Genomic DNA, 23,994 nt, shown 5'->3' with positions numbered 1-23,994 from the left:
AACGCAGCGTTCTTTGTCACCGTTTAAGACCGTCACAGGGCATCAGTAAAGCAACTGCCACTACCCTTAAGAGCCTTAAATTATGATCGAGTGAAAACTGACGTTTTGCTAATCGACTTTCCCGTGACTCGAGCGCAATTGCTATTCTCAGACTTATTGACTACAATACTTTAATTAAATGACAAAGCTTACATTCTTTTGCGATCAAAGCTCAAGGAGGACTCATTTTTTTACTGTCATGCTTAGTACTTAGGTGGTTATAACATCAGGTACTCATACTATTAAGAACAATTATATTTTTATTCTGTTTTGGAACTAACACCCGTGTTAATTCCATCTTAGGCATCTTTCGAAGAAAACGTTGGTGGACAAAGAGGAAGAACTTTGTATACATAGCAACTCAGTACTAAAACTCCATCTCCAAAAGGTCAGTTATATACTCGTTAAAGAAGAGCCAATTAATTGTAGATAGATTTAGAAAGCCACCGGTACCATGTTTACAGCAAACGCGACTTAGGGAACGATTCACCCTTGTTTTTGCTAACTTTTCTTCCAGTCCTGTTTAAACCCATCAGAAAAGTATAGAATTCTCTCCTATTCATAACAAACACAAAAATTTTTTACGTGCACTTTCGATCAAACAGCTGAAAAGAAGAGAGCATAAGTTTAATTCTTCCGTCCCTTTCTATTCGGGAAAACATTGCTCTAAATCTAAATGATTGGTGTCAGATATTTGAAACTTGGTGAAAATGTTTGGCAGACGTTGCCTCGTTAAATTTCGTTCCTGAGTTATTACTGCCTGGCTATTAGACAGCCAGAGTTTACGAGAATCCCTTCAGTGTTGGTGCAATTCTGCTATTAATTCTGGTACATCGTAAACAAAGCAATTGAATAAGATCCAACATGAAGAGGCTTGCTTGCCTAAGTGAGGGCTGCATTCCATTATGGAATTCCATCATCTGTTGATTTTACTCGATATCAGCGGCACTCTCTAACCGCAAAACCCACATTTAACTCACCCATGTGGATCAAACCAAAAAAATCTCTCGAAAACGCGTGCCAATAAATTGTTGGCTCACATCTGATGAGCCAGACGAGAGGTAAAGCTCATGACAGCTGTGACAGCTGTTTGCCATGTTCGCTGTTAGCTCAAGACGGAACCAGCATTACCAACTCTCTTGGCGGTCTCCTTTCGATTTAAAACACAGATCTCGACAGTTTTTTTTTTTTTTAACTAAACCGACTTTAGAAAATTTTTGCATGTATCTTGTCAGAGACACGTTGTGACAGAGTAATCCAACTTTAGATTTTGCCGTTCTAATCGATGTTTATTTAATTCTCTGTCGGAGTATGCGACCTAATCTGCGGCAATGATTTTTGTCTAATCAAACAGCTCTTTGTGGTTATCCATCTCGACAATTGTTGAAAAGCTCTGGAAAAGCAGAATGCCTTTTGCTAACACCTTGGTGAATTTCATGTCTATAACAAGAGCATGACTTAATGCAAAGAAAACAAAATCCAGACGACGAGAGAAATCTGACATCAGTTCGACCATCATGTTTTTCTACGAATGAATAAATTCGTTAGGCCTTCCAAACTTTAACCATTGTGAGTGTTCTTAAAGGTTTTTCGAGAAATAAGAGACAAACCTACAAAGAAAGAACCAATTTCTGCGCCCATAAAATGAAACCTTTTGCTCTCCAGAAAGAAATATCGGTCGAACGATGCATCGACACTTCAAGTCACGTGACCCGACTAGACGTCAAATAAATGTTTATCTGAGTTTTATTTCTTGATTTATTTCGTTCTTCATTAGATAACAAAACATGTTGCTTTTTTGAAAGATTCGACCCGCTTCACATAAATGTTTGGTATACAAATTGAACTTTCTACCTTAATCTTTCAACAGCTTTAACGACCAGTCAAAATCACGTGATATGCCTTTTTCTGAGCTATGACTGAAATAGCACGCATGTAGAGATGGAAGGATTTCTGTTGTTGAAAGAGACAAAGGCATTCATTATTTAGGGCCACCAAAGTGTTGGGTTTGATACACCACCGATCAACGTTTCAACAATCGATAAAAAGGAAGTCGGATTTTCATCAATCAAAAGCAAGCATAGTTTGCGTTCACAGACAGTTCCCGCTATTTAAAGCTATTATGGTTTCTTTTTGGCGGATGATTGTTGGCCCTTAAAGCGGCTGACAATTTGTTTCTCGTTCGTAAAGCCCCCTCGGGTCTCATCAGTGGTCTGAAAAAGCTTTGTCACTACTCTAGTTACTTATAAAAAAAATATCGGATTCGTGGTTAATGACATCAGGAATGTCTGATGTGAAAGATAATGGCCATACACACGTCAACAATAGCAGTAGAGTTTAAAGCACATTAGCCTCAAGACTCCCTATATTGTCTGGACTTAATGTCGCCACAATTCCGAGGCTAAAATATCAGGTATTTTTATCCCCTCTCTTACGGACAGATACTTCAGATCGTTTAACTGACCTCAGAAAACAAAATAATTGGATCGTTTATTCTTGATGTCGTCAATCATTCAACTTGAGCTCTCTTATGGTCCAGAATGTGCGCGTCGCTTAGCAACGAGCGCTGAGACTGCGGACTCGAGCAGCTTTCAAAGACAGCTCCCGACAGACTTAATATTAATACAATTATGTCACAGTCATGCAAGAGAGTTTCAAAGTATCTCAAATTTACCAAAAGGCTCTAACAATTAGCAGGACTGCAGGCAGAAAGGAAGGCCAGGCCTAGATCAGTAAGTATTACTAATTTTCCTAAGTCTTTTAACGCTTTCTAAGCAGGTTTAGTTTCTTACAACCTAAGAAAGCTACAGTAGAAAATAGCATAAAACAGTCACCGAAACTTGACTGAACGTATTCGTTCGGACAGTGTCGCCTTTACAGAAGGTTTCACAGGACTATGTGAACTTAGCTTATTAATCGCTACCTTTAACGTATATCACCTTGAAGTCTTCTAGAAAAAACAAATCGTGAACAATCGCACTCACAGAAGCTCCTAACTCTAAAAGGTAACTCAATATAAGCTTATCTCAGTCAATTATTTTGCTGTAAAGAAGCTGACCCGAAAAATTGCCTTTTTACGACCACGCGTATGAAGAAGACAGCCTGTCCCACCCAGTTAGAAGAAAAGGGTGTTTTGGCAGCATTTAACTGATGAAGCCAGCAAGTCTGGCAAGTTCATGAAACTTCCAAACACTTAACTCTTGACATTTCACACATTGAACACAGCTCACGAAGGATCCTCTTAAAGTATTATATGTTTCATACAAATTTTCGAATGCATAGTGCCTGGGTGTTAATGATGTTCCTTGAACTTGTACCTTTAACATTCGGCAATTGACTGTTAGAGTAGAAGACTCAATCGCTTTGCTTTTATTTGTTTTTGTTCTGTTTGGTACCAGACTAAACTGGAAAGAGCAAACGATCTTTGTGAAATTTAAATCATTTTCTCAAACACTTTTGTTAAAAACAAAACAAAACAGAGCAAAACAAAACACAAACATAAATGCTACAATGTGCAGATCATCTAACGTGGAAATTTGTATCATTTTTTGCCCGATGAGCTTTGAGCTTGTTTATTTTAAGCGGGGAAATCAGTTCACAAAGAAAATCGTTGGCTGCATTTTTTCGGTAACTCAATACTAGATGAGATTTTGAAACAATCGCCTTCCAATATGGATAATTTTACATAGTACTAACATAGCCTTAGCCTGCTAAAGACTCTTGCTTGGATATTGGACAGACAAGCTGACAGAAAAATAGGTTTCAGTCTAAAAACACCAAATATGGCCAAGAGGAAATGGGAAACAGTTTTGGCTAACCGGCCCCACCCACGATCCGGATTACGAAGTTCTTACGAAATGCATTCAATCTCGGGCCGCCAACTACGGCAACACGACACGGCCGACATTTTGGAGCGAATTCCAAGTGCTTACACCACAACCGCGGCATGATAAACTCAAAATCCCGTGATATCGTAAACTGTGTGGGGTACCCACACTCCGCCTGAGTGCAGTGTATGTCCCAAAGAGATTCGACCAGCTCGCGTTTTAGAATTTCTCTCTTTCAACTGACACATTGGGAGAGATAATCAAAATTTTGCCAAAAAGAAATAGAAAGGCAGTACCTTTTGAAAGAATTATGTCTTTTTTTTAATCTCTTAGCAGTTAATCTGACTTTTGTCTCTCAAGACAAAGGTCATGCTGATGACCTGATGTTTTTTATATTTTCAACAGCCAAATGGAAATGTTATTTTGAGGTATTGCTAAAGAAAAAGCGTGTCTCGCCGAGCAGTGCTGAAAGACAAAATTTTTCACACCCATATATTTTGTTCTTTTTCTTTCATTTTGAAAGCATTTTCCAACTCTATCAAAAAAATTAAGGAACTGAGCGACCGGCGGATTTTAGTTTGGAGGCAAAAGAAAGAGCGCTTATCAACTGCCACACCCTTTAGCCTGATGTGTTCTCTGATGTAGTTCTGTCATGACCACGTTAAATTTAGAAGAAACAAGAAATGTAAAGAAATTAATATGGTAATCATTCAATCGTTGCCCACTGGACAGATAGCGTGAGCATTTGTGTCGCAATTCCTGGGCGTGGTAAAACAAACAATCAAACAGACAACAAAAAATTTTGAATTACACCACTGAGCCCCCTCGCCTCTGTATGCGGTTAAATACTCTAAATGACGTTGTTGTGATTTAATTTTCCGTTGAACTTTCCTATTATTCACTTTTTTTATATATAAGAACGTATAATTTTGGGGCCAAGGCTGAACGTTTTAATTTTCTTTTGCCATTTGAGCCTAACAACCTTCTGAACATGTTGTGATGCATTGTATTTCAATAAATCAATTCGGACGTGACTAGACTAACTCATCCAATATTAACTGAGTGGTTCTTGTTAATGTTAAAAAAGGCCATTAAGTATCTGCTCTTAGACCACAGTTTTAAATTCCTTTTACCTTTATTCAAACTTCTCACACACAAAAAAGAGCAAAATCAAGAAGTTCTCAACTCATCCTCAGCTTAGGTATGTTCTTAGTATTTTCTGAAAATTTTGGTTGATCTCAGCCTGAGCGTTCTTGTTGAAAAGATTCCTATTTATAAAGAGTGTACCACAGGAGTAAGGTTACCGAGGATTTATTGCACCACACAACATCAGCATTGCGTAATAAATGTAAAGCTTTGAATGCCGCTTACGGACTAAGACAATATGCAATTTTGCCTTGAAATGAGTTGAGAAGATGTTGCTATTCATATTCTTTTCAATGTTTGAACGTTTTCTCAGACGAGAGAAAGTAATCTTCGAGAAAAGAGGCAAATTTGGACAAGTTTCGCCTGTCGAAATCTCATTAGTAAGTTTCACTGTTTTGCAATGATCCATCATAATTTTGATACCGCTTGAGATAACTCTTGACTATAACTTTATCGCAATGGACTATCTACTGATAGCGGTAGAAAAAAGATAAAACTTCTCACGTCTATAAAGTCAATTTTTCGTTCAAAAAACTGAGAATTTCTCAATCGGTGGCCTCCTCTCTCACTTGAGATAAACCATGAAACCTTTCCTTTAATTTTAGTCTCATGAGGAGCCGGAAGAACTTAGTTAGAAATTAGAATTAAAGTCTAAAGTATGGGAATCTAACAAGACTGAGGCAAAGGTGCAAGGTGTAAGATCATGTAAAAAAAAAAATTGAAATTGAGGTGCACGCCAGCGGAAGGTCAAAGCTATTTTTACGATCAGCCTAGAGAAGCAATTATTATTTCCGTTCATCAGGTGTCATATTTTAAGCAAGGTGTGTTTGTTCCAGGGTCGACCTCGGCCCAAGGCTCAAAATTCAAACACAAACTTACCTCTCTAAATTTCCAGATTAAAGTGTCAGACTACAGTGGATCTTTGAGCTGTTGATAATGAGCAGTATCATATCGGCGAAGGGGTCGAATGACTGTGAGTTTCAAATCAACTCGATTAACGATTTATGCCAATTTATGAGAAAATGATCTAAACGTGTCTGCTCCATTTTAAATTTGAGTTTCAAAAAAAAATAGCCTGATGGAATTTAAGAAGGTCTTTCGTCTAAAGGGCATGCAAAATCCGAGGCACAAACATTTTTCGCGTTTGGTTTGGAGAAGCCGAAACCGTAAGTAACTATTTCTCAGTCTCCCGCTAGTCAGCCCGAGTACCATGACCCCACTCCACGCCCCCTGGTATGAAACTTGTTGAAAATGATCGATTAACTTATATTTAAAAAAGGCGCTAAATGCATTTAATACTTCCTGATCAAACTTACTCTGTCACAGCCTGTTGAAATGAGTTTCGTCCTTAAACGGAAAAAAGGTAATTTATCATGCATCTTGGTAGCCTTGATTGGATCAGGAAATGCAACTATGGAAAATTTGATTAAGCGACAAAATGCTTTTTTTTTCGCTTACTAAACCCGGATCAATATCAGTATGTGGGCAACTGCCCACCTACCCCTCCCCTAATCCAACATTAACCCTAACTTGTTATCAATTGACTGTTGTTGAGTTAGGGGAGGGGTAGGTGGGCACTTGCCCAGATACTGATGTTGATCCCTAAACCCTTTCGTGAACTCCGATAAAGCTTTCTCAGTCTGTCAGTGCCAGTTTTTCTTCATGTATTTCGTCTTTTTGAACTAGATGGAGAGACATTTTACAAATGATCTTTAAACTCAAGGAAAGATTTTAGATTCCTCAGCATACTAAAGATGAAGATTTTCTCTTTACTAGAATACTGCATCTTTGTGGAGTTTGAGTTTCATGTCTGATATAGCTTTTTCATAGTCACAACTTGATTAATTTCGTCTACAATTATTGGATCAGGATGCGACTAAGTAGGATTATTTTCATTAGAATAAAATATGCTTTGGAAAACGGCAAACAACTTAAACCAGGATCTTATTCTTTTTTTTTCCCCTTATTGAAATTTATCTCGATGTGATCCAAATAGAAACATACTTAGCGGTTTACAAAACTGTGGTTATTCATGATTCAAAATATTTACATATCGGAAAATCTCTCTGAGCAAACAGCTTTCCCTTTCTTCTACGAATGTGGGATGGCATACTGTTCTTGTATCGTATATGGCATTCAATCGAAACTAAAAGGGTTTAAAGAAAGGACGACGATTCGCTCTGGTGTTTCGAACAGATCATTTTCCCTCAGTTACACAGAATTTGTCTCATTCCAAAATGCTCAATCGATTGCGCCTTTTAGCTGCACTAAACGTAGGCGATAAACGCTTTTTTCAGGACACTATTCAGTCTCCTTTCTAATAGACAGTTTGTAGGGCACTCTCTGTGTCCTGCTGAGCTTGCGTGCTCTAAGACCAACGTGACAATTGGATGTTATTGAAAGCATTTACTTGCCTCCTGTGAAGTCTTGTGATTGTCTAGAAGAATAATTATCGTAAGAATAACCCAGTTTTACTTCGCGTGAATCGTAATTTTTTCCGCCGTGTATGTGTTTAAATAAATAGCAAACAAGAATTTCAAAGACCAAAGAAGCCGGTTTATGCTTTGAAGCGATGTTTAGTAATGATAAATGGTTTATAAACACACGGCGAGGGCGCAAGACTCTTTATAATGACTGGCCTTAATTTAATAATCAGTGCCAAGTCTGGTTCAGTTCAGGAAAAAAATGCGATAAAAAGTTACATGTTTACCGAAGGGTATGAGTTTTGCAGACCGCGCAAGAATTCGCCATATTGTATGAGCGGAAGGATTAACTAACGGAAGCTGTTTTTTTTAGCCTAATCTTGTTTACCTGTCTCATAAGTGGTTATTATTTATGATTGTCACCGGTTTTACTTAAGACTTGTATTGTGCAATAGGCTGTAAATAAGCCCTATTTACTCTCATTATCCAACTGCACAAAGTAGAGTACAAATAACGCGCGAATAGAGTGCAAATATCCTTGCGATACTGCCAGGTTATTTGGACAGTTAATTATTTTGTACTGTAAAAAAAACCTGTTTAACTAGTCGGCTGCGCGCGCTTGCTTAAGCAAGCGAAACAGCCGCGTGCTTCTCTATCCGCTTTGCTTTTCCCACCTTATGAGAAATGAGCAGAAAGAGTTCGTAGAAAAAAATATTTGGATAATAAATAACTCATTAGTCATTAGACGATTTGGTGTGTAGTATCGCTGAGTATCTTTACGAGTTGTTTGTATTTTGTCTCGTCAAAATACAGCACAACTCGTAAAAATAGTCAGTAATAATACACACCAAAACGTCTAATGAGATATGTGCGTTGAACCGGTTATGTGAGGTAGCTGGTGTTCAAGAACTAAAAGTTAAAACTACAGAGCTAAGGAGCTAAGAGTCAGGAACTTCTTGAAATAATTCTTTCCGATGGTAAGCAAACATTCAAGAAATGACAATAGTGAAAATTAAAAAGGAACACTGAAGCAATCTTCTAGCTCTTTAATCTCCTGTTTATTTGTTCAAGGTACAACAAAGTCATGTTCAACCGTGATCCTTAAATTAGCGCTATATAAACCTTTTTCGATGAAATACATCAACAGAGCCGAAATATTTCTGACTAGCTCTTTATAAATTTCCTGCATCAAGATATTCGTGCAGACACCAGCTCATACTGAAAAATTCTGCACGAATTTTCATAACAGGTCTTAAAGGCTTGAAGTAACATGACACTCCGAGACTAGTCCAAAGTCCATTAAGTTTTAACACAAAAAAAAGAGAATGTCTTGTTCCTAAATTATTATGGCGTCAGATCTGAAATAGCAACAACTTGTTGCTTTCTCACACCTGACGCCATGATAGTTAGCGCCGGGTTTGACTAAATACGCTTAAAAGAGGATAATTTTTTTTTATCATCGAGCTCCTGTCGCAAGGCTATGATAACTTCAAGCTTCAACGCTTAGTCAGTGTTATGTTTTTCCAAGGCACCTCGGCCATTCGAGTCATAACCGTTAAGAAAAATTCAGAGACCGCGACTGTCACCCTTGTCGAAGCAATTTCAAAGCCTGACGCTTGTATAACACTAAAAAGCATTGGGGTCTTGTGCATCAGTTGTGAGCTTAGAAAGCGTCGACAACAACCACAAATCCAGCCAAAAATTGTTTCAGGTTCCTTTAACAAAAGTAAATTTCAAATCTACAAAAGCTTGCAAGATTCAGTCTACTCGCAGAACTGTGAGGATCTTCAAAGTGCACATTATCACGTGGATAGACGCTGTCAAAGGACGTCAAAAATGGAATTCAACAAGATATCTTATTGTCTAGTGAGAGTCCCGGGGAAGATTCATAATTGTATCATAACAGCTTGAGTAGTCCGAGGCTGGATTTCTTTTAGCACTAGTGTCTCAGGAGTTTCTTCTGGAGTAGATAAACGCCAAGAGTTTTTGACAGGGAAATAATGGATTGGTTTCGAAGTTTTGGAGAAGAAAGTGGAACTTTCAGTTCAGTGACAGTTTTGGAATGGGAACTACAGAGATTAAGCGAGAACAATACGAAGACGTGGTAAACCGCGTTAGTCGAACCACAATAGAGAAGCAAGGAAACCACAACGACAAAGAAGAGAAGCCAGAAGCTTGTCCTCAAACTTTCATCGCAAATGATGAGGAATTTTAGCATGCAAGGAAGTTGAACAGAATAACGTTTTTTAAGCAACCAACGTGACTACTATTAAGATTGTTTCGAACATTTCTTGCTGCCAAATACTTGCTAGGAATGTGCTATTGTCCCTTAAGGAACTGTCACTTAAAATGACGCTGAAGGAGTGACGTTTTGAAGTATCTAAGTATCAAACAATATTGTCATTTCAGCATGATTTAGAACCATTGTGTCCTGTTTGTGAGTTATTTGTTAGCGAGTCAATTTATTCTTACGGGAGTGGAATACCAACTCTTACCTGAAACAAAAACAAAACGCTTTGATATCCAATATAATCTCGAGAATTTCAATATTCGTGCATAAAAGCTGGTTGTACATGGTTGTACCTTACGAACAATGCATCACACTTGGCGTCGAGCGGACGTGTTCAAAATGATTACGTCTCAGACTGAGCGACGTTTTTCCGGTGCAAGTAATTAACAAGTTGGTCGTTTACTTAGATACGGCCTTACCACAAATTCCCTTTGTCTTATTGTTCATAGCATCCATCTGCAGCACGCATTCTGTCACAGACAATCTCTTTTGCCATTAAAAGGGCTTCAAAACAAGACCTCCCATTAATATTTAAACATTAAAATTGATGGTAAGAACGCGAGGGGTCGATCTGCCCATTTTGGGTTATAATTTCGAATTGTTCAACAAATGATGTGACGTCGATTTGATGCCAAACTTCTTTCCTCCCGTCGAATCGAAGCAATGGCAGGAAATTCATCACAAGCAGAATCATTTACTGCACAAACTTTGGTTCCAATTACGAACGTCAGTTTGTTGTTCACTGATGACAGTTCGTCCAGTCTAATCTGTTAATTGTTGCTAATCCCGGAAAGTTTTGGTAATTGAAACAAACTGCTGGCCAATAAAGGTTGGTATCATTACAATACAGATGTACCTCGGGGTCATAATTTGGCCTGCGGTGAAGGAGAGCAATTCTAAGGATAGGATCCATACTGAAAGTACACTTTTGGCAAATTTTTACATCGTTATGGCCCAGACTATACTCGAAGGTCAGTTGAATGCTTGGGTGATCTAGCCTGATAGATTTGAAATTTATCTCTCCTTGATATCAAAGGGTGGTTTTTCCCTCCTGCAAGTATCTTGTTGAAGTACTGCCTGTCTGTGGATTGGTCAGCATAAAAGAACTACAATGCGGGAGTGGATGTATTTTTTCCTGTTTTATCAGTCTTCACGGTGGAATTTCCGTAATTCAACCTCTTGTTCGTATGGAATATCTTTCTGAAGGCTTCGATTGTTCCGTGAACTATTTAACATTCGTGACAGTGGTGCAGAAGTGTTGAAGGCTCCAAGGCAAGAGAGTGATCACTGATGCCATGAAAAACTCAAACGACAAAAGTTGAAAAGAACGTCATCCAGGAGAGTCATTGTGGAATCATCTTGGGTCATTAGCTCAGGGTCGACTTGCTTCAGTGGACTTCAGAGAAGACATTGGGCTACTCAAGAACTTGGACTGAGAAGACTCCGTTCGAATGTGTAACCAAACACCTTGAACATATGTTCGCCTTTTAGCTCAAACTCTCAAGTCTGAAATTGCTGATAAACACTTATCTGACAGATGATGCGATAATTCTCAGTAATGAGTCTTCACTAATAGGGTCCATTAGAGAGTTGTTCTCTTCCCAAGCCGTTTTTCGAGACCGACGCAGTTTTCAGCATCGTCATTCGAAGGTATGGCCACCTAAATAAGTAACTTGCCGCAGTGTTCGCAAATTTAAAGAGAAAAAAAAACGCTCATAACATTACTTACATTCTTTCAACAAAGGTCTTTTCTCAGTAACTACAGCCTGCGAAACTGATACGATCTCGTGATGTTTGCTTTGGTTATTCCTGATTAGGAGTTTATCCCTCGTTCTCTTCCTTTGGACACGATGATGAAAGCAAACAATGGGTTCATCTCGTCTGTAAACAAATCCCTGAATTGCTTGTGTTTTTTTAATGCTAATCCCAAATCCGAGAGATTTTGTCGCAGTTCTCAAGACTTTCGTATTGAGCGGAAACCATGTCTCTTGCGATCTCGACAGGTTAAGAAGTGGAATAGGTATTTGGTACACAGTTGGTGAGAGTAACACAATTTACAACAACTTTAATACTAACAATCGTCCGTGAAGAATCTTACTAGTAATTTTGCTCGATTGACAAAGTTTTAAGTTAGGCAACCTCTCGTTCGAACAATCCAAATTCCACGAAAAGTGCAAATCTCTCTTTCTTTACAATAGAGTTTTTATGGAGGCCCTTTGAATAATGATTCGTTTAAATCCGCTTTACTCGGAGAAAGAAATTTAGTAAGCTTAAAGATTTCATTAGGGGCGAAGTATTTCACCTAAGAAAAGTGAGGTATCTTGTTCTCTGAGTCGAATTCAACTGAAACGCTCATTTAATAGGTCTTTATTGTTCGTTCAGGCCCCATTAAAAAAAGAAAACCTACGAGTTATGGTCGACTTCAGTTTTCCGGTGGTTCAAAACTAAGATAGATTTACTCTTTAGAAAGAGTGTAAGAATCGTAAAAATAGGTTATTTTGGGTGATTCTTTTAAGCCTGACTCAGCCAGGCCTCATTGTCTTTTTGCCTACGTTCAGCTGGGTGGGCGTTAAAAACTGAACTCTTCCTGAATGACAACCGACTCCAAGAATAACTGCAATGATACAGCGTTTCTGCTGCGGCGATGACTATAGTAATTTAAATAAAAAATAATGAACTCTTTAAGCAAGTGCCAGACAAAAATCCGATCACGAATAGCTAGACTCTGAGGAATCCAGCTGATAAGCTATCCGTCTCATTTTAAGGTCAGCTCAGAAGGCTCGTTCAGTTGAGATAAACGAACTTGAGGTCAGTTTACCCCAAGTCTATCGAAAATTTGCTAGGTTTTTCACCGGCGTGATACTCGAACAAAAATTACTGAAAAATTCACCGTGATTGTTGTTTTGCGTTGTGCGTAAAAGGTCTATAGACTATGCATTGTTCTCTAAGCCCGAAGTTTCTGCATTTCATTTGCGGTCGGCTGATACTCAATTTTTCTTTGTGTATTTCCAGTCAACTGCAGCGGATATCACTTAAATCACTCAAAGTTTTTACGAATGATGAATTCATTTTGAAATTATTGAATACACTTCTCCTCTTGTGAATGTTCGCTATTGGGCACAACTGAACTACTTGCAAACTGATAACGTCAATTACGATTACGGATGATGTCATCATGACTCACTCGTCCTCAGGCCTTGTCATTGTAATATCTTTAGTCAGCTGTCGTAACGAAGCGTGCGGAAAATTTTTCCCATATTTTGAAGACGCCTTTCTACCTCTATCAACTCGGATAATAAACAGTCAAATGGCGCAAATTTTGATTCTTTCCCGCCCACGTAAACAAATGAAAAGTTTACACAACGAACGATAGTAGACAATACGGAGCCAATAAGAGTGGAGCAAGCAAAGAGCAAGCTGCCTAAATTGCAGGAAACACTGGCTGGTCTAGTTATCAGGTGTTATATCGATGGTTTTCGCTTCCGTCATCTGATTGGTTGAGACGGAGTCGTGGGGTTTTTCATCGCTGAGTGCATTGAAGCGAAACCAATGCAATCCCGAGTGTCATTCAATTAAAAATTGACCAAACACGCGAGGCAAAAGCAGTTTTCTAGGATAGCAAAGCGTGTTCCTTGCAAAAGCAGACTTCATCTAGGAATGTGTAGAAATAGTTGCTGCTAAGTTTTGAAGGATAGAAGGAAACCAGGAAATTCCTTTTTTCTTTTATTTTGTTTTGTTTTGTTTTTAATTGCTATATCCAGGCTCTGCTTCATGGGCAAATCATCTTTTTTTCTACATCTTTTTTTCTACGGAGTGCAGTGATTCCTGTGAAGAGTGCAGTAATTTCATTTATGACAAGAAGTTAAAATTGACATTTCAATTGAGGCCGTACAATTGTGTCTCATTAAACCACAACCGAATTACTTACAACGACCAATCAGAACAAATTGAAGTAGAACTGAGAGCCAATCAAAACCTGAGTAGAAACAAGCAAAGTTCTTCAAGCGCGGGAAAGTGCGTGTGACCTTGTCTCGGTTCATTCTACCGTAAGCTGGAAACATGTCGATGGCGGCGAAATCGGTCGTAGCAAGCGATATTCGCGTGCGAATTTCGCCTTTTATGGCTCCTGGTAAAACGAACGATTCGGCTTTGTTTCCAGACTCCATGTTGAAACTCATGTAATTACAATCACCTCACGTTTTTCCGGAGTATTACGACGAGAATGCATCCAATATTACTAAGAAAAAAAAGCTACCCAATCCTTTAGCGAGAAAATCTCTTCCTATAATTTCACCATGAAACAAAATACCGAAGGAAACTTTCACTCTGGCAAAACAGGTATACTCCCAAATTGTCACATAATATAGAAACAGGTTCACATACGATCACCATCGACGTCTCACGTGCGTGATGCTGATTTAGCTGTCACGTTTCTGAGAAGAATGATTCCTTGAATGCATCCAATACTACAAAAAAAGGCTTTTCCTAATCCACCAGCCACCCAAACATCTTCCTTAAACATATGTTTGACGTGCCAGAAATTAATGGTGCCAATTTTCTGCCTCATTAGAAACAGGCGCAATTCTTAATTGTTACAATATGTAAAAAAGATGTTGCAAGTTCAAATTTTATCGCCGCTAGCTTCTCACGTGGGTTATTTGAACGCTTTGACATCCCTCACGTTTATGCGGAGTATTATTACCTGAATGCAACCAATATCACTCGAGGTTTATTTTATGCCCTTAATTGAGATGTTTTCACGTTTCCGTTCAATATTCAAAATATTGGCTCTTTTACACTTGCCCCCACTATAGGTACCAAAACATATATAACAATCCCTTGGGCTGCAATGTTGTTTAATGTATTTTATATCGTCCGTCAGCTTTCCATGTTTTCATTTCTGTTGGGCCAATAAAAAAATGAGGCATCCAAACCTGAGGCGTTCAGAGATACTTGTTAAGCGGTCTTCTCGTAACACGAACTAACTTGATGCGAGTTTAACTTGAGTTAGGTTCTTAATCAAGCTTGGCTCGCGTTGTTTTTCTGAATCGATCTTCTTATCAGTAAATCAAGATTCTCTTTCTTTAAGCTGTGCACATGACTTTTTTTTCAGTTTAAGATAAAAGTTACGCCGGACTTGAGATACATTCATCAAGTGCTTGGCCCACATATATAATTTTTTAAAAGTATCACGGATCGGTAAATTTATATCGCTCATCCTATCTCAGTTGTCAGTTAAGTGAAAATTCTTGCTACCCCACATTAAACCGCAGTTGTTTACAAAATTCGAGTTCCTGTCCTCAAATCTATTTTCGTCTGAAAGGTCCTTGAGATTGCTACCTATTTTCTTTCATATTTGTTACATTTTTATACAATACCTTTTAACGCAATTTTTAGTGGGATTAGCTTTCTTCGAACTTGGCCTGAGCCACACCTTAGCGAAACATGTTCTTGCTGAAAGTAAAAGTTTTCGAGCGCGTCGTCTCACTAAATTAAAGAAAATAATGATTAGAAAATCTCGAGTAAAACGAGTTCGCATTTAAAAAAAGCACTCTGAGAATCCCTCTCTGCATGATTTTCAGTTTACTTGAAGTGATTTTGGATGTGGAAGGATGAGAGCCATGAACGAATTCATGACATTTTTCATCAACTTAGACTAAAGCCAAATTCTTTCAAATAATGCGCTTGCAGGGAAACGTGAGAAAAGCGTGCAGCAATATTGGGTCGCAGTCACATTCGGCAAAATGTTTCGAGTGACTAGAGACCATTGAGAGAATCCCATTGGCAGCTGGCGTTTATAGCTTTTCAGTTTGATTCCCCGACACAATGCTTGTCAAATTGTCTAGTGACAGGGCGCTTGATATCGACATTGACATTGTAAACTGCAATCGCTGGACATTCTATTTGGGGGGTTAATCGGCGTTAAAATAAAGAGCTTTAGTGTTAGCCGTGTTTCACACTCGGTATGAAGTCTGGTCCGTACACCTTAGCAGATACGAAGACACAACACTTTTCATTGAGTGTCTCTGACAGTAGTGGCAGTTTCTACCAAATACTTTATTCAATACGGAGGTGAGTTTCAGTTCCAACAAAAAAGTTCTCTATACAGTTTTCGTTCTTCAAAAGCATCTTCCAGACATTTCAACTGGCAGTTGCGTAATTTCGCCACCTGTTTTACTAGTGAAAATCTGAATCGTAATTTTAACTGTGGACTGAAAAACTTTCATTTTAAACTGTTTCTTGATTTGACCAACCTGACAAAGTGAGTGTCTTTCCTCTAATTGGTACAAATTTCAGAGTATGTAAATTAGATAACAATTGATCTGTGCTTTATCTAGCTGCGTTTCTAGACGGTGTGTTTGCTAAGAAAGAAAAATAAGAGCATTACGATGTTAAAGATACACTTTCCACATTTTTCCCCAAAGCTCCATCGATTACAAACAGCCTTTACGTTGAACCGATTTTACTCATCTTTGAAAAAAACATATGGTCAAAAGTTTCCAATTCTGCCCCCACACGAGGGTCCCCAGGATAAATGCAATTAGTTAATTTCTGCTGAAGAAAGTTGAATCATCAAGTTAAAGAGCTGGAAGAAAATTCTCTAGATATGCTTTCAGCTGGAACTAAAACGTAAAGTGGCCGGACAAACGTAGCACATGCGTTGCGCAGAGACGGTATACAGTGCTCTTCAACGTGTTTGATTCTTAGTGACTTTCCGTCAAGGAAAAAAGAAAACAACGTGTGGCAAATGGGTAAAATTAATTTGAAATTGTCAGCCAATGTGAAGAGTAAGACAAACTTCATTAAATTGATACAATGACAAAAGTGGGCGCGTAAGGAAAAAAAAATGCCCCTGTCAAAGGAAAGGAAATATTTAATGATATTAGCTCGAGTGGTGCCGCGTTTTCTCTCTAAAGGGCTTAGAAAACCAACATGATTTCGACCAGTTAATGAAGCAGATCAATTTTCAAATGTATTTGCTAGCGTTCTCCGTCTTCATGGATAACAATCATATCTTGTGAAAGAGAGCCGAGAGCTATAAACATTCGTCACGTTATCTGACGAACATTGACAGTATGCACGCTCCAACAAATGACTCCATTTTAGTTGAAAACATTGACAAATGTAATTACTTTTGGATTTGCATTGCTTACTCTAGCATCTTTAATGACTCGTGGAAAAAAAAATAGTTAATGCAACTTTCATTGCTTTGCGTTATCGCTGCAAGATTTTGATCTCTTACAAATTAGACAACCGAAAGAAAAACTACCAGAGCAAAACTCATTTAGAACTGAAACTCGCTCTGACGAAGAGCTAAAACTTGTTGAAACACGACCTTCGATCATCACGTGTGCTGGAGAACTGATTTTGTCAAAGAGGGGTCAAGAACTATTAGTATTATTTTGAAAGAGATATAAGCAGCGAATTGCATAATATCTCTTGATGTTGGCATAAATTATAACTTGGGGCTATATTGTAACTCGATTCTGTACTCAATATTCAAGCCTCGTAGTACGGCAAGTTTACAAGAGAAAACAAAAATGTTGCATTCACCCTGAGTTTTGTCATTATTGAAAGTAAGTTGTGGAATTTATTGCGGGTTTCCCCTGTTGTTTTGAAAGTATATTGTCTTTCCTTCTTTTGTTTATGCTGTATTTTTTTTCAATTTAGCTATACAGAGGCATTGTGTTTTTGCCATTTCATTTCTTCTTAGTGTTGAATGAGGCTCGTTTCGAGAGTAGCCTGCGATTTGTTCACGAGTAATTCCCAGTGGAAAAGACCTTCGTGGGGGCTTGTGCAGACATACGGCTAAACAATGTGTAATTATAAGCTAATTCCTGTATTAAATGTGAAAAACAAAGGGACGGGTTCTCTAAAGATATTTGGCAGATTTCTTGAGTCTCTGGGAAACCTTCGTATGTTTCTTTCGAAAGATGTTTTAGCTCCACGTTTACCCAGATACGCATGCTGGTTCTGTCGCAGCTAGTGCATCCTTGCCTGAGCAATTCCTAGACTTTTTAATCATTTAAATTCCGTGTTTCCTTTAGAAATTACTGTGTCTGATTCCTTGGTAAAACGCTAGTCATCACTTTGAAGAGGTAAAAGTCTTTTACTTCATAGATCTTTATAAGGAGTTGAGATCTCTCGCTTTCAAATTTAGTAAGCGTGTCCAGATTTACCAAAAGTCCAATTACTTTCTTTTTCTTTAAAACACTTTTTACAAGAATTCTTGAGACTGAAGAAGGAAATATAATTAATGCGCGTAAGTGGCAAGCTTTGAATGTCACGATTCCTGACCCCTCCTGACGGCAAATGACAATCCTGCAGCCTTTAATTAAACGATCCGTCTGTGTGTTGCATGTGTAAAGAATACTTTTGTACGTTGAATGCAATTGTTTGCGTTAGTTCAGCTGACAGATCTTTTTGGCCCCCAGCGTGTTTGTGTTGTCGAATAATTGTAAATTAGTTGCTTTGTTCAAAATCAATCTGGAAGACAAAGTTAACTAGGCTTCGAAGTTGAGTCGCCGTGTTGTTTGGGCAGACCAATTACCCAGTTTACGGTAAGATTAGACATTTGAGTTATTTTTAACGCTGCTTTTAGGCCATAATCTACACGAGATTCCGATGCTGCGAAGTTATTAAAGGCAAAAGGAAGTTTCTCGATCGGGCAAGGTCATTCCGGCTTTATCGAGCCAAGCTTGGATAGCGCAGTTGAAATGATTTCGCGTGGCTTTGACGGCATTTTACGACAGAAACGTCATTATCATATAGTATGTACTGCACTCAACATAATGCAAGAAACGTTTCTTGTAAGCATTTGTTTTCTGGCGTCTTTGTGAGGGTGGACTAAACTCAATGTGGCAGGACAAGACTATCTGCACGTACATGTGCTAAGATAACTTTTGTATGAGGACTGTGTTTTTGATGGTTGATCTGAAAATCCTGGCTTCCAATTCCTTAGTCAAACGCTCACGTAATCAAAATGAAAATGAATTCCTAGGTTATTTTGGTCTTTACGATTTTCTTAGATTTATAAATTAGCATTTATTTCAAGAATTCCAACGATAGTTTTTTGGAGTTGAAGGCTCTTAGACACGATAATTGATCTTTTGGATCGTTCAGTCATGTCATTACAAAGACTGAGCTAAGACCAGTTTACACTTCTGCGAAGAATATACCTTTGATTAGATCTTTTTTTTCTTAAAAAGACAAGTGAGGTTGCAATTTTATAGAACCTTCTCCAAATTTTGTCATTACTGCGACTGGCGATTCGCCAGTATACCGGAAAATTTTCTACTTTTGAGGGGGGTAGTTTTCGGCATCATATTCTTCAGCATGGTGCATCATTATCGATCGCATAGTTCGGCTTAGCACTTTCACGGTTTTCTTCGGTGCTTTGTTGTTCGAAGCCCACCGAAAATGTTAAGTATTTGGCTGTTACTAATACTCTTTACTTCTATCATCAGACTGAAGGCCGCAGAAATTTCGTAACAAAGTATGTAGATTACGACAAAACGTGACATAGGAAGATATTTCCTCCATTAGCATTACTTTTATTTCAGATTTTTCCTACGTGGATTTTTAAACCTTGAGCACGGATGCAGACACCGTATATAGATAAACACGTGTAAAGAAGTGCGGCCAAAGACCTTACTCAAATTGTATAAATTTTGACCGGGGACCACACGTCGTACTGGAATACTGTTAGGCACACTTTCTATGCGGTTTTCGACAATCATTTGAGATCAGTCAAGTCTTCAGGTTAATAACTGTCACCTGAACCTATTGCCATGCAGTGGGGCCCTCTAAATGTACCAGATTGAAACTGTTTCCACTTCTGAAAGACCCAGTTGAGGAGTGTCTGGGTGTGCACAACATTCAAATACTCCTCATTTTTGTTCCAAAAGTTCTTTAGTGCTTGCAAATTTTTGTAATTTGGCTCAGTGCGGCTGAAAACGACAAACTCAACTACCATTGGTAAGCTAGATGACTTCTAGAGGATATTTTCATGCCAGTTTGTAAACGTATTTTGTTCCGTGTATCGTTAACGAACTCAGTAATTGCTTCACCATATTTGCCTGATGCTGTATTTATACCAGCAGAATATTGTACCGTGAGCATCAGATTTAAGATTTTAAGAGAGAAGATATATATTGCCTTAGAGCCCCTGATTGTCTCTGGACGGATATTGTCTTAAAAGCTGTCACTGGTAGTTTGTTTCATCTGTCCAACGATCCTCTCTTTGCCATTGAAACTGTCAGAAAACGACGGAGAAGTGACAACTCTGTAAAAGCAGATTTTTCTTGCAAACAAAGCTTCGTGTAAATAGCTTTCCAAAACAAGTATCTTGTCACTATGCACTTATTAGTTAGTACAAAAGCTTCTAATTTTACAAAAATGATACTTGCTTCAAAGAATTAATCTTGATCTATAAGATTACGTACGTGATAAGAGCGAAACGAAAATAAGTCTGAGTGGAATTTCACATTTTAACTCAACGAAGAGCTATTCTTGGTCATACGCTCTGAGCGTACGTTACCACTCAAGTTTATGTCGCCAGTTTTGTTCACGACGTATCTAGCCTCACGCCAGTTAACAGCGATGTCGAATTGATTATCCTCTTGAGAGGGGTTTAGAAAACGGAAATTTTTGGTTATCGTGAGAATGACAATAATTAGGTTCTCACTTCACACCTTTTTATAGCCCTAGCGGCTCTTAAGAATCCATTTAATTCAGTTTTAATAGCCTATGTAATTATTGGGTCACTTCCGTTTTGAAAAGTATAAATAGACCTCCTAGTGTGCAACTATACTTATTGCCTTTTGTTTTAGAACGGCTGCTGTTTATAAAATCAGATAGCCGCTGTGAAGAGCGTTCAAGGGACCCACGTTTACTAAGCTTAAGCTCCTTTAAAAACTGGCTTTAATATAATAAGATCAAACGTTCGGCAACACGTCCGTCGAACCTCTGTTGTTATACAAGGCGTGTTTTTCGTCAAAGATGCTTTCGTTTCCTCTTCCGAAGACAGAACGTGTCGGCAATGAATGTTTTTGATGAATTCTTTACATTGTAGCTCACCTGGGCAGTGCGATTGTCTTCGCGTGTGTTGTTTATAAATTTGGTTACAACAGTTGAAGCAAGGGATAGTGCTTGGTGTTGAGTGTTGTTAAATCACTCCGCAGCTTCCACTAGTGACCCTATGATCCTCATTCCGGGGGTCAACATACGCCGTGGGGCTTTTTATGGAAAGAAAGCAAATATTGGAACGTGATACGGTAGTTATTTAATTTGCCTTCCTGTGATACAATATAAGTGCTTCGGTTTTTATCTTAAACTGTTGTGAATCCAGAGATTAAGGTTCTCTGGGAATTTGTCTGTGGAACAACTTGGGCGAGTGCGCATTGAAGCGTCTGTTGTTAAGAGCATCACTTTATTAATTCAGGTAAATCTGCCCGACAAGTTTCAAGCGTAACTTTATTCGATGTAATCGGACGGACTACGTGGTAAAGCTGTATATAGATGAGTTACGATCGATACGGGAAGTCATAATTCTTGAGCATCCAAGGCCACTTAATCCTTCTAATCATTGGGAAACACTTATGTAATGACGAAATTCAGATAACGTAAAAATTCAATCGCCTTGGCAATTGACTCATGTAATTTGTTTCCTGTTCTCTCAAGGAGATCGTGCTGGGAACGAAAGATGTTGATCGCTCAGCTGTGGTGTTTACTCTTTGGAGCAACGATATGCGCAGAAGTAAGATCCCTCTCTTTGAGTCATTCTGAGGACAACATACGTTCGGAATTATTCAAAGGAGCAGAACAAGCCATGTTGCAAAAGATGGGCTTACAATCCCGCCCCAGACTAAGAAAGGGAGAAAAAGATAAAGTACCTCAGTATATGCTCGACTTGTATCACAATCACATCAATGATCCAGAATGGATTTCTACCAATTTTAGAAACAAGGGGAAATGGACCTTTGCCAATACCATCCGGGCATTTGATCATGAAGGTGAGTGGGTGATAATTTGGCACTAGAGATATAATATTTTGGTTGGCAACCTGTCCTTTGTAAACGTGACATATCTAGGACCAATGCAGTGTTACGAGTGTTTCCCACCGGCTGTGTTCCCTCTGCGAAAACAAGTGTTAACTCTGTTTATTTTTGTTTGTACAAAAGGTGACCATCTGCCTGTTCCAATGTCAGGATTGCCGACAAACCGATGGAACCTCTTCTTTGACATTCGTTCTCTTCCCAGTCAAGAAACCCTGACAGCAGCAGAACTTCGTTTGACGTTTTCAGGCGGAAAGAATCACTCCAACGAAACCGCTCCAGTAGTCCAACAACTTGTGGACATTCATCAAGTGATGTTACCGCAAACAGCTGGGCATCCGGCTATAACTCGTTTGATAGACACGAGAAGAACGGCTGGTCATGGAATAGAAATTTTTGACATTAAACCAGCAGTTCAACATTGGGCACTTAATCCCGATGAGAATTTTGGCCTTGAGGTGCGTCTTGTCACCACTGATGAATCTCCAAAAGTTCACATGAGCGCTGACAAAAGAGCGACAAAAGACACTAAACCACTTCTGGTCACGTTCAGCCACGATGGGACACAACACGTCTATCGCCGTCGTAAACGAAGAAGTCGACGGAGCACAGGAAACCGTATGGCGAAAGACAGCACCTACTGTCAAAGGCTCCCTCTATATGTTGACTTTGTAGAGGTTGGGTGGAATGACTGGATCGTTGCTCCTCCCGGATACCCGGCATTTTATTGCAATGGAGACTGTCCCTTTCCAATCGCAGATCACTTGAACACCACAAATCATGCCATTGTACAGACCCTTGTAAACAGTGTAAATGCAGACGCTGTGCCACGTGCCTGCTGCGTGCCCACAACGCTGAATCCCATCAGTATGCTTTTCGTGAACGAGCACACCAAAGTGGTGCTTAAAAATTACCAGGATATGGTGGTAGATGGATGTGGATGTCGGTAAAAGAAGGGAGGAGGAGGAAGTAACAAATGCTCAGAATCCCTGAAGCTAAACTGATGTTAGATTGCTTCCGTCGTAAGACACAACTGAGGCGAATTTCTTAGCGAATGGTCAAGGTCAACCATAAGATCGTGTCCAGTGCTGCTGCCATCGGTCTTGGCTTCTTCACCAAGGTGACCACAACGTGGAACAGATCTCAGTTTTAAAAATTGCACGTGCATTGCCATGATGGATAATTTATAAACACAGAAACATGTGTATATAACGACTGTCGACAATAATTGATACGTCGACGAAGTAAAATAGAAGTCAATGAAAAAAAAAAAAAAAAAGGGATTGCAATGGATATCGAACTCAGTTTTGTATCAAATTAGCAATAAGTAAATGGCTTTTGACCATTTCATTTTTATAAAGCCGGATTTTCATAAAAGACAGATTAAACATTTTTTTTTATTTTCCCAGAAGGTATGCTAATTTTCATGGGAAGATATGATCAAAACTTAAAATTTTTTTAATCTAATAGACTGGATACTCCGCAGTATCAGACAGGAATTTTTATTACCACGTCATAGGTATCGTTCCTTCCTTCGTATTACGCCGCATTCTTCCTAGTATTTACAATGATTTCTGTCGTTATGTATAAAAGACTTACTGATGACATTAGCTCAGTTTAAAACTAAAATAATGTATAATATATTTAAGAGACGGAGATAGTTTCCTAGATGCAAGCCTTTGAAAGAAGTGTAAACTGTTAGATCACTCCTAATCAGTTTTTAGTCTCTTATTTAATGCCAGGTAGCCTCCAATAAAAACTGCAACTTGTGTAACCCATCAGCAAAATAACTGAACCAGGCCGGTACAAAAACTCTGGTTTATAGTCTGATATTTTCCTTTCAATCTGAGATGATAATAAAATATAAGTGAAGAATGGAGTGAGTTGTGGTACGCTTTTGTTAAAGGTTTCTCTGTTAATTATCCATCATCTGTTTTGATGTAACTACCCATGGGTCCGCGTTGAGCTTCGGCTCCCTCTGGAGGTCTTGTGAAAAGAAATTACGTTTCATGCACCGAAGCTATTCTTCGTTTTATTACAGTTAAACCAGTTCAAAGAGTAAGCGTTGGTAATTTGTTGAATGCAGTCTAACCATGATTTGACCCTGAAAAGACTGTTAATGAGCCTTGCAACACAAATAAAGAAATCAGGAGCAGCAGTTGCGAGTTATGATGATAAAATTCTTTGATCGAAAAAAGTTCATAGAAGACGCT

The 23,994-nt window shown here is 38.7% G+C and overlaps 1 protein-coding gene across 6 annotated transcripts; it reads left to right on the top strand.

Annotated features, from left to right (window-relative positions):
* The first annotated feature begins 342 nt into the window (after positions 1-342).
* On the top strand, positions 343-23,660 carry LOC131784542 (bone morphogenetic protein 2-like). 6 transcript variants are annotated; one of them, XM_059101362.2, is made up of 3 exons: positions 343-427; positions 21,408-21,739; positions 21,908-23,660. In XM_059101362.2, exons 2-3 carry the CDS (start codon positions 21,430-21,432, stop codon positions 22,729-22,731), a joined length of 1,134 nt encoding a protein of 377 aa, XP_058957345.1. In that variant the 5' UTR covers positions 343-427; positions 21,408-21,429; the 3' UTR covers positions 22,732-23,660. The 6 variants fall into 6 exon arrangements, with proteins under 6 accessions (XP_058957345.1, XP_058957342.1, XP_058957341.2 ...); XM_059101359.2 differs by lacking the exon at positions 343-427 and adding an exon at positions 10,236-11,375; XM_059101358.2 differs by lacking the exon at positions 343-427 and adding an exon at positions 15,631-15,797.
* Positions 23,661-23,994: the final 334 nt, after the last annotated feature.

This window comes from Pocillopora verrucosa, chromosome 7 (genome assembly GCF_036669915.1).
Source record: "Pocillopora verrucosa isolate sample1 chromosome 7, ASM3666991v2, whole genome shotgun sequence".
Classification (NCBI taxonomy): Eukaryota; Metazoa; Cnidaria; class Anthozoa; order Scleractinia; family Pocilloporidae; genus Pocillopora; species Pocillopora verrucosa.
This window is presented reverse-complemented; position numbering and strand designations above follow the sequence as displayed.